Raw genomic sequence first — 9,749 nt, 5'->3', positions numbered from 1 at the left:
TTCCAACCTCGTTGCATACTAGTTCATCTAATATTTAGTATAACTGCCAGGTGGGATGGCTCACACCTGTAATCCCAGCACTTTGGGAGGCTGAGGTGGGAGGATCACCCAAGGTCAGGAGTTCGAGACCAGCCTGACCAACATGGAGAAACCCCGTCTCTACTAAAAATACAAAATTAGCTGCCTATGGTGGCATATACTTGAACCCAGAAGGAGGAGGTTGCAGTGAACTGAGATTACACCATTGCACTCCAGCCTTGAGCAAAACTCTGTTTCAACAAGAGCAAAACTCTGTCTCATAAAAGAAAATTAGTATAACCTTCCAAGGTAAGGATTACCGTTATCCCCATTTTATCAGTGAGGAAACTAAGCTATTGAATTACTATTTACTCAGGAAATATTAACCAAGAACTTACTGTATGCTAGATAGAATTGTTAGGGGCATGAAAAAATTGTTGAAAAAAAATAAGACATTCTAGTGGGAAAACAACTTCCCCTCCATTTGCATATTTATTTTAATATTTCAATATTCCTGAAAATCTACATATATAAGTATCCATAATATATAAATTTTTTCTGTATATAAATATATATGTGAAGATATTTATATTTTGTTTATTTATTTATTTGAGATGGAGTTTTGCTCTTTTTTTTTCAGTTTTATGAGTGTGTATTAGCAAAGTATAGGCAATTAGCATGCCAAACATTCATCACAAGTGATTCATTTGATTTCTTTTATATCACATTTCCTGTCATAAAGCTGCTCTTATGTCTTATTTATTCTTGCAATTTTATTTAGGTAGATAGATGATAGATAGATATTTAGATAGATGTGTGTGTCTGCTAATATACACATATAACTCCCCAGTCTTTAACTGCATACTTTATCCATGAGCTACCTAGGGCAGGCACCCTCAGCTCCCATGTAGTACCCAACGCATGGCAGAGTTGAGTGTCAGTTGGTGGCTGGCACCTCCCCTGACCAGTGCCCACAGGGAGCATGCAGTCTCTCACCGTCTTGGAAGTGGGCAGCATGGACAAGAGCAAGATCCTTGAGGTCTGGGACTCGGAGCTGGGCTTGGTCTTCCCAGTGATCCACTTCTTGTATTCTTCTCGTACCTAGAGAAGGAGACACACCCCCAGATGAAGGGAAATGGTTCAGGGACAGGGATGTTGGGTGGAGGGATGGGGGCGATGGGGAAGGCAGCAGCTACACACCTGGTGGTTGAGCAGACAGTGAATGAGGAAGATGAAGGCCCCCTGCAGGCTGTTGATGATGGTGAACAGGTAGGCCATGACACCTGCCACAGGTCCAAACTGAAAAATGCCCAGCACCCAGGAGCAGCCCAGGATGAAGAGCTGGGCAAAGGCCTTGAAGGTCAGCAATCTAGGGAGATGATGTACAGGGTGTAAGGCTCTGGGAGGTGGCTAGTGTCTTCGTAGGCTGTTAGGAAGAAATGCTAGGTGCTGCAAAGAAGAATCAGCACTGAGATGGCCAGGTGTGGTAGCTCACACCTGTAATCCCAGCACTTTGGGAGGCTGAGGCAGGTGGATCACAAGGTCATGAGTTCAAGACCAGCCGGGCCAAGACAGTGAAATCTCATCTCTATTAAAAATACTAGCCAGGTGTGGTGGCAGGTGCCTATAATCCCAGCTACTGGGGGAGGCTGGGGCAGGGAATTGCTTGAACCCAGGAGGTGGGGGTTGCAGTGATCTGAGATTGTGCCACTGCACTACAGCCTGGTCAAAAAAAAAAAGAATCAGCACTGAGACAAAGGATCTCTCAGCAAGGCAATTTACTTTCTGCAGAAAGCGTACTTCTCATGATGGAGCAATGTCAAGAGCACCCTGAACAAAGGAGGGAAGGAGTTTTTATTTCTAATGCAGCTTGTCTTTGCTACTGTGTCCTGTCTCCATTGGCTGGAGTTAGACTGCACAATCTAAGCTGAGCCTAGTTGACTAATTTGAAAAGTGCAGGAATGTGGTTATACCTGTGGAGAGTGCAGTTTTGGGGGAAGGAGCTGTTGTGACAGGAGAGGTAATCTATACAGTGGGTAGCAGATGTGGAATGTGGTCTCTATAGATAAGGACTGGCAGGAAGTTTGTCTACCAGGCCAGGGGATACAGAGAGTAAGAAAGTCTAGCTTTGAAAGCAGGGAACAAAGAGCAAGGATGCTGAGCAAGTTAACTTTTTGAAGAGAAACTCTTTTTATATCTAACATGGGCCACATTTCCAGGAATGGTCTGAGGCTGCCATTGTGCAATTTGCTACCTGAGTGGGGACAGATATAGGGTGGGATCTCCAAGCCTAGGTGTATGGGAAAATCAAATCCTATAGGTGTTTAAAATGCAATCAGGCTGGGTGCAGAGGCTCACGCCTGTAATCCCAGCACTTTGGGAGGCTGAGGTTGGTGCATCACCTGAGGATAGGAGTTCGAGACCATCCTGGCCAATATGGTGAAACCCTGTCTCTACTGAAAATACAAAAGTTAGCTGGGCATGGTAGTGGGCACCTGTAATCCCAGCTACTTGGGAGGCTGAAGCAGGATAATCACTTGAACCTGGGATGTTAAGGTTGCAGTAAGCTGAGATTGTGCCATTGTACTCCAGCCTGGGTGACAAGAGTGAAACTCGGTCTCAAAGGAAAAAAAATGCAATCAGCTTCCAATATACATGGATACTGTGCACACACGAATTTGGTGATTTTTTTTTTAAAGACAGTCTTACTCTGTCGCGAGTACAGTGGCGCAATCTTGACTCACTGCAACCTCCGCCTCCTGGGTTCAAGAGATTCTCCTGCCTCAGGCTCCTAAGTAGCTGGGACCAGAGGCACCTGCCACCATGCCCAGCTAATTTTTGTATTTTTAGTAGAGATCAGGTTTCACCATGTTGGCCAGGATGGTCTCGATCTCTTGACTTTGTGATCTGCCCGCCTTGGGCAAAGTGGTGAGATTACAGGCGTGAGCCAATAGTGTGATCTTCTAAACAGACTTCATCATCTCTGTCTCAGGCATGGGACCCAACACACAAAAAGTGCTCAAAGAACTTTTCTGGGAAGAAGGAAAAGAAAATTGAAAGATGAGGGGAGAGGAAAATGGGCTGCACCTGGTTTCTTTTAGGGTTGAGACTTCGGCATTGACGCTGGAAAGCCTCTGCCTCAGGATCCACAAGGTCCAGGTCAAGAGGATGGAATTAATCTGCAAAGTCAAGCAGCAAGATGGAGAGACTGGAAATACAAATGGGCAACGACTATGAAAGGAGAACTCGGGGCTGGGTGTGGTGGCTCCTGCCTGTCATCCCAGCACTTTGGGAGGCTGAGGCGGGTGGATCACTTGAGGTCAGGAGTTCGACACCAACCTGGCCAACATGGTGAAATCCTGTCTCTACTAAAAACACAAAAATTATCTGAGCACGGTGGCAGGTGCCTACAATCCCAACTACTCAGGAGGCTGAGGCAGGAGAATTGCTTGAACCTGGGAGGCAGAGGTTGCAGTGAGCCAAAATCATGCCACTGCACTCCAGCCTGGGCGACACAGCGAGACTTTGTCTCAAAAAAAAAACAAAAAAAACCAACTCTGACCCACAATCTATAGCAACCAATCTAGAAAGCTAAACAATGACCCCTGTAGCAATTGAACAAGACAACCAGGACCTGGTTAATAACTCCCTACTTTTTGTTCCTGCTTCCAACTTAGGATCTTCCCTAATTTTTGTCCCTACTTCTAACTTACAACCAACATGTAAAAGCCAATATACATCCCTAATCAATGACACAGGATACCCCGCTCCTAGTTAGCCACGTACTGCTTGCCCATCCATGCATGAGCCTCCCATCAGGTCATACCTGTAGCCTTCTCTTTTTTCCTCTACAAACCTTGCCCACTTCTCTACCTGCCTTTGAGTCTGAGCCAATGCAAGTGATGGTAGCTGACTCCCGCATCACTAGACTACAGCAGTCTCTCAATAAACAACCTTTGCTTGTTCTCAATGGGTGGGTCTCTGTTTATTTTCCCAAGGTGCATCCAATGCATTAGGACATAGACTGTGAGCTTGAGTGGAGAGTTTATTATCTTCTAAAACCCTCCCTCAAAAGCATCCCTGACTGAGACATACATACTCCCAGGGCAGGGTCTCTTCACCTGGGCAACACTGACGTGTGGGACAGACCATTCTTGGTGTGTGGGGGCAGCGGGGGGAAGGCGGCTGCCATGTGCACGGTAGAAGGAGCATCCCTGGCTTCTGCACACTAAATGCCAGTAGAATCCGCCTTTTCTATTTGTAACAACCAAAAATGTCTTCAAACATTGCCAACTTCCCCGGAGAGGGAGAACAGTACGAGTGGAGAACCACTGCCCCAGGGGAGTTGTTTTTTTCCAGATCAGTAAAACTTCCAAGAAAGTCCAATGTCCTTGAAGATTTGGGAATGGGTGAGATAAACATTGATGATGATGATGATGATTATTATTATTATTATTATTACTGAGACAGAGTCTTGCTCTTGTCTCCCAGGCTGGAGTGTAATGGTGCGACCCTGGCTCACCGCAACCTCTGCCTCCCAGGTTCAAGTGATTCTCCTGCGTCAGCCTCCCGAGTAGCTGGGATTATAGGCATGTGCCACCACACCCGGCTAATCTTGTATTTTAAGTAGAGACGGGGTTACTCCATGTTGATCAGTCTAGTCTCAAACTCCCGACCTCAGGTGATCTGCCTGCCTCGGCCTCCCAAAGTGCTGGGATAACAGGCGTGAGTGAACATGCCACCTTTGTTTTTTTTTTTTTTTTTTTTGAGCCGGAGTCTCACTCTGTTGCCCAGGCTGGAGTGCAATGGTGAAAATTTGGCTCACTGCAACCTCCATGCCTCCTGGGTGCAAGCTATTCTCCTGCCTCAGCCTCCTGAGTAGCTGGAATTACAGATGGTCGCCACCATGCCTGGCTAATTTTTTATATTTTTAGTAGAGATGGGGTTTTGCCAAGGTGGCTGGGCTGGTCTTGAACTCCTGACCTCAGGTGATCTACCCACCTCAGCCTCCCAAATTGCTGGGATTACAGGCATGAGCCACCATGCCTGGCCTAGAAAGGAGAACACTTGAGTGGTATAAGTGAGTCTCTCAGTTGCACATGTCCCTGGAAATTCCTGATCCCACAGTCTCCGTGCCCCTCCTCCAGAACACGCTTCACCAGGCTATTGCAGTATTTGCTTACCATTATGACTGTGCAAACTGGCCCCAAGAAACTCCAGATGAACCCTGCCTCTGTATTCAGCCAGCAGCTATGGAGAGAAATAGGAGGAGTCAGCGCTCTTCTCAGAGTCCTGACCTGACAGTTAGCCCTGTCCCAACGAGTGCCCTCGTGGAGGAGAACGTTGGGAGGTGAGACTCGGAAGATGTTCAGGATGGTTCCGGTTGCAGTTCAGTTTCCTTAGGCCTCAGCGCTTCCTCTTTTAGACCTTCTTCCTGTGCAAATGTACCTTTGGCACAGAAATGTACCTGGGAAATGCTTACCCAGTGCCCAAGGTTGAGCTCATTTCCCAGTTCACTACTTTGTAATCCCCGTTAGGACCAACCGGTAGAAGCCAATATGCACCCCTAACCAATCACACAGGACACCCCCCTCCTAGTCGGCCGCTACAGCTTGCCCATCCATGAGACAGCCTCCAATCAGGTCACACCTGTAGCCTTCTCTTTTTTCCTCTACAAAGCATCTATCCAAACTCTCCACTGGAACACCTTGTCATTTAAACCTCAGCTCAGGCCTGGCATGAGGACTCACACCTGTAATCCCAGCACTTTGGGAGGCCAAAGCTGGTGGATCACCTGAGGTCAGGTGTTCGAGACCTGCCTGGCCAACACGGCAAAACCCCGTATCTACTAAAAATACAACAAATAGCCAGGCGTGGTGGCAGATGCCTGTAACCCCAGCTTCTTGGGAGGCGGAGGCAGGAAAATTGCTTGAAGCCGGGAGGTGGAGGTTGCCGTGAGCTGAGATCACGCCATTGCACTCCAGCCTGGGTGACAAGAGCAAAACTCTGCCTCAGAAATAAATAAATAAATAAATAAATCTCAGTTCAAATGTCACCTCCTCTGAGAAGCCACCCCTGACTGTCCTTAGATAAGGCATCCTATCTCTACTCCTGGTATCCATCTAGCAGAGTTCACTGCATTTTCAAAATAGCAGCGATCACTATCATAAGTCACCTTGCTTAGTTGCGTGCTAGACTAGAGTTGCATGAGAATTTGGGCCTCAGGGGTTTGTGATCTCTGAACACTCAGCACCCAGTGTAAAGCCTAGCATAGACCAGACGTTTCATAATTGTTTATTTAAAGGAAGGGAGGGAGGGAGGGAGGGAGGGAGAGAGGGAGGGAGAGGGAGAGAGGGAGGAAGGGAGGGAGGGAGGGAGGGAGAGAGGGAGGAAGGGAGGGAGAGAGGGAGGGAGGGAGAGAGGGAGAGAGGGAGGGAGGGAGGGAGGAAGGAGGGAAGTGAGGAAGGGAGGAAGGGAGGAATGAATGGAGGAGAGAGAGAAGGAAGGAGGGAGGGAGAGAGGAGGGGAAGGGAGGAGGAAGGAACAGAGGAGAGAGGAAGAGAGGGAGGGCAGGAGGGAGAACAAAGGGATTGCCTCTTTCTATTATGTCTCTAGTGTACATTAGCTGCTTTTACACAACAACCATTCTGTCATGTTCAATAACAGCACTCCAATATTCCCTTAGCAGAAGTATTCCTCTCCCACCTTCACTCCCACCCCCCATGTCATATACACAAGGAAAGGAAAATAATCAAGTTAGGTCAACCAGATGTCCTCTCCCCAGGATGTAAATCTCAAATAGTAGTGACCCTGGATTTGTGCAGTGCACAACCTGTGTTGCTGTACATGGTGGTCCTGAAACCAACAGTACATAAAGTAAGAGCTTGATAAACGGTAGCCACAACCACTGTTACCATTGTTACTATTCTTATTGCTCATGTCATGATCACCATGAGCCCTGGCAGCAGGGTATTCAGGAAGAGAGAGGATGCCACTCACCGATTATACATTCCATAGCCTTGTGGCTGCACACTGGCAGAGATCACCACCACCAACCCCGGCAGCCCATAACCAAAGACACAGAGGTACGGCATCTTGATGTTGCGAGAGCTGAAGTAATTCACCACCTTCAGGTTTCTGACCATCAGGAAGAGCAACACAGCTTCCACCAGCATCCAGAAGAAGCAAGCAAGGAAAAGGTAGTGCAGGAACCCCGCGATGATGGCGCAGCCCATCTGGAGGGGAGAAGCACGCACATCAGGATCCTTCACTCCAGAGAGAAATTGAGCCGGAGAAAGGAAGAGAGAGACTCCTTGGATGGAAGTTCCCAAAACCTAGTTCATTCATTCATCTCACAAACATGTATAGAGACTCTCAGTGGTTCTTGACCAGAGCCAGCACCGTCTCTTCGTAAGGGGGACTCATCGTCCTGGTTTGTCTGCAACTGAGATTTCTCAAGATGCATGACTTTCAGTTTTAAAACAGGAAGAGTTTTAGGAAAACTGATTGTGGATCACCCTACTTTAGGGAATGGTTGAAAATGGGGAGGGGGCTCAGCAAACTGAGCCTTCCTTGTAAATAAAGTTTTATTGGCTGGGCGTGGTGGCTCACGCTTGTAATCCCAGCCCTTTGGAAGGCCGAGGCAGGCAGATCACTTGGGCCCAGGTGTTTGAGACCAGCCTGGGCAACATGGCGAACCTCCCCCCGCCAACCATATAAAAATGCAAAAATTAGCCAGTCATGGTGGCATATGCCTGTGGTCCCAGCTACTTGGGAGGCAGAGGCAGGAGGATTGTTTGAGCCCAGGAGGCTGTAATGAGCTGTGATTCAGCCACTGCACTCCAGCCTGGGTGACAGAGCAAGACCCTGTCAAAAAGTCAAAAAAGGAAGAGAAGGGAAGAGGAAGGGAGGGGAAGGAAAGGGAAAGGGAGGGGAAGAGAGGAGAAGGGAGGGGAAGGGAAGGGAAGTAGAGATTCTGAGCTGTAGCATTATTGATATTTGTGACATTTTCTTGGGATCATTCTCTGTCATGGGGGTGGGCTGTCTTGTGCTCTACAAGATATTTAGCACCATCTCTAACCTTTACCTACTAGATGCCCATAGCACGCTCCTCCAGTTGTGACAACCAAAATGTCTCTAGACATTGTCAAGTCTCCCCTGCGGGGAATAGCACCCAGGAGAGAACCTCTGGTTTAGAATGCAATAGGAGGGGCCAGGCATGGTGGCTCATGCCAGTAATCCCAGCACTTTGGGAGGCCAAGGCGAGTGGATCACCCGAGGTCAGGAGTTTCAGACCAGCCCGGCCAACGTGGCGAAACCCCATCTCTACTAAAAATAAAAATAAAAAAATTAGTGGGGCGTGATGGCTCATGCCTGTAGTCCCAGCTACTTGGGAGACAGGCAGGAGAATTGCTTGAACCCAGGAGGCGGAGGCTGCAGTGAGATGAGATTGTGCCATTGCACTCCAGCCTGGGCAATAAGAGTGAAACTCTGTCTCAAAAATAGAAACAAAAACAAAAACAAAACAAACAAAAAACAAGTAATGGAGGAAGCACTACAATTCATTACAAGATCAGGGCATAATTTAAACTGAGAGCTGTCACAAGGAGTCAAGCAGGTGAGAAGCTGGAAGTAAGTGTTACAGGCAGAGGGCACAGCATATGCAAAGGACCTGAGGTAGAAACAGGCATGGAGGGAGTTGGGTAGGAATGAGCTGAGGCAGATGGGGAGAAGATGGGGCTCGGTGAGGACACAGCCTGGGCAATGTAGACCTGGTTGTCAGTCTTGTCTATACCGGCGAGGAAGAGAGTCTTGGCCAAGAGGAGGCACACGCAGAGGTGCAGGTGGAGGTAGGTGTTGTGATTTCGGATGGAGCGACACAGCAGAAAGGTGGTGATGGCCAAGATGAGGCACACCAAGGAGATGATGATGCCCACGTGGCTAATGACGTACAAGGAGAACTCCATCTGTCAGGAAGGAATTCCATAGTTGGAATCTGAGAACAGGATCAAAATCCCCCCAGGCGGGGAAAAAGAGTTATCCAAAACCCTCGCTCAGACAAAATTAGCTTGGGGGCCTCTTCTCCCTCTAACACTCAGAGTGAACTAGATCTTGTCTTTCATTATCCTTTGCAATCCACTGGCATCCACCAGCTCCTGTTCCCAGCTGTGTCCTATGCACTACTCCATGTTTTACTGGGGCTGGATGTCCACAAACTACATCTCCCAGAATCCTTTGGAACTAAGGTCCTGGATATAATCTAGGTTCTCCAGTGAGATAGATCTGTGAAAGTTTTGGAATGCAGAAGGGAGGCAAATATCAGCTTTCTGCAGACAGGAGTGAGCTGTGGCTTGATTCCACATTTCAACTGTCCAGTCCCCAGTTTCATGGTGGAGTGGGATGGCAAAATGACAGCAGCAATTTCTGAGTTACAGCTGCATTGGGGGATGACCTTGAAGCCAAAATCCAAGCGGCAGCCCCCTGACTTCAACTCCTCCATCCTCTCCCAGAGATTTTTGTGAGCACCCAATTCCCTGTGTTAAATCCATTTCTGCTTGAAATACCTGGAGTGGTTTTGCTTCCTGTATTGAATCCCAGCTGATAATGGAGACATTCAAGAATGCTCCAACTTTGGGAGTGGAGCATGACACACTAAGTCCTTCTTCTATGCCATTTATTCATAATTAATTTTAAAATGAATTTTAAATGTATCTGAGGGCTTTCTGTGGGTG

General features: G+C 47.8%; 1 protein-coding gene across 1 annotated transcript in view; it reads right to left on the bottom strand.

Moving 5' to 3' along the window:
* Positions 1-821: 821 nt before the first annotated feature.
* Positions 822-9,749, bottom strand: part of ADGRE1 (adhesion G protein-coupled receptor E1) — a 40,777-nt gene continuing 31,849 nt past the window's right edge. The window contains exons 14-19 of the mRNA XM_054250208.2: positions 8,790-8,984; positions 7,018-7,253; positions 5,202-5,268; positions 3,106-3,197; positions 1,219-1,387; positions 822-1,119 (exon numbers count right to left, since the gene is read on the bottom strand). Coding sequence (XP_054106183.2) covers positions 844-1,119; positions 1,219-1,387; positions 3,106-3,197; positions 5,202-5,268; positions 7,018-7,253; positions 8,790-8,984 — 1,035 coding nt within the window. The 3' untranslated portion in view covers positions 822-843. The remainder of the gene's footprint in view (positions 1,120-1,218; positions 1,388-3,105; positions 3,198-5,201; positions 5,269-7,017; positions 7,254-8,789; positions 8,985-9,749) is intronic.

This window comes from Callithrix jacchus, chromosome 22 (assembly GCF_049354715.1).
Source record: "Callithrix jacchus isolate 240 chromosome 22, calJac240_pri, whole genome shotgun sequence".
Lineage (NCBI taxonomy): Eukaryota > Metazoa > Chordata > Mammalia > Primates > Cebidae > Callithrix > Callithrix jacchus.
Note: the sequence above shows the minus strand (reverse complement) of the source record. Positions and strands in the feature narration are given on the sequence as shown.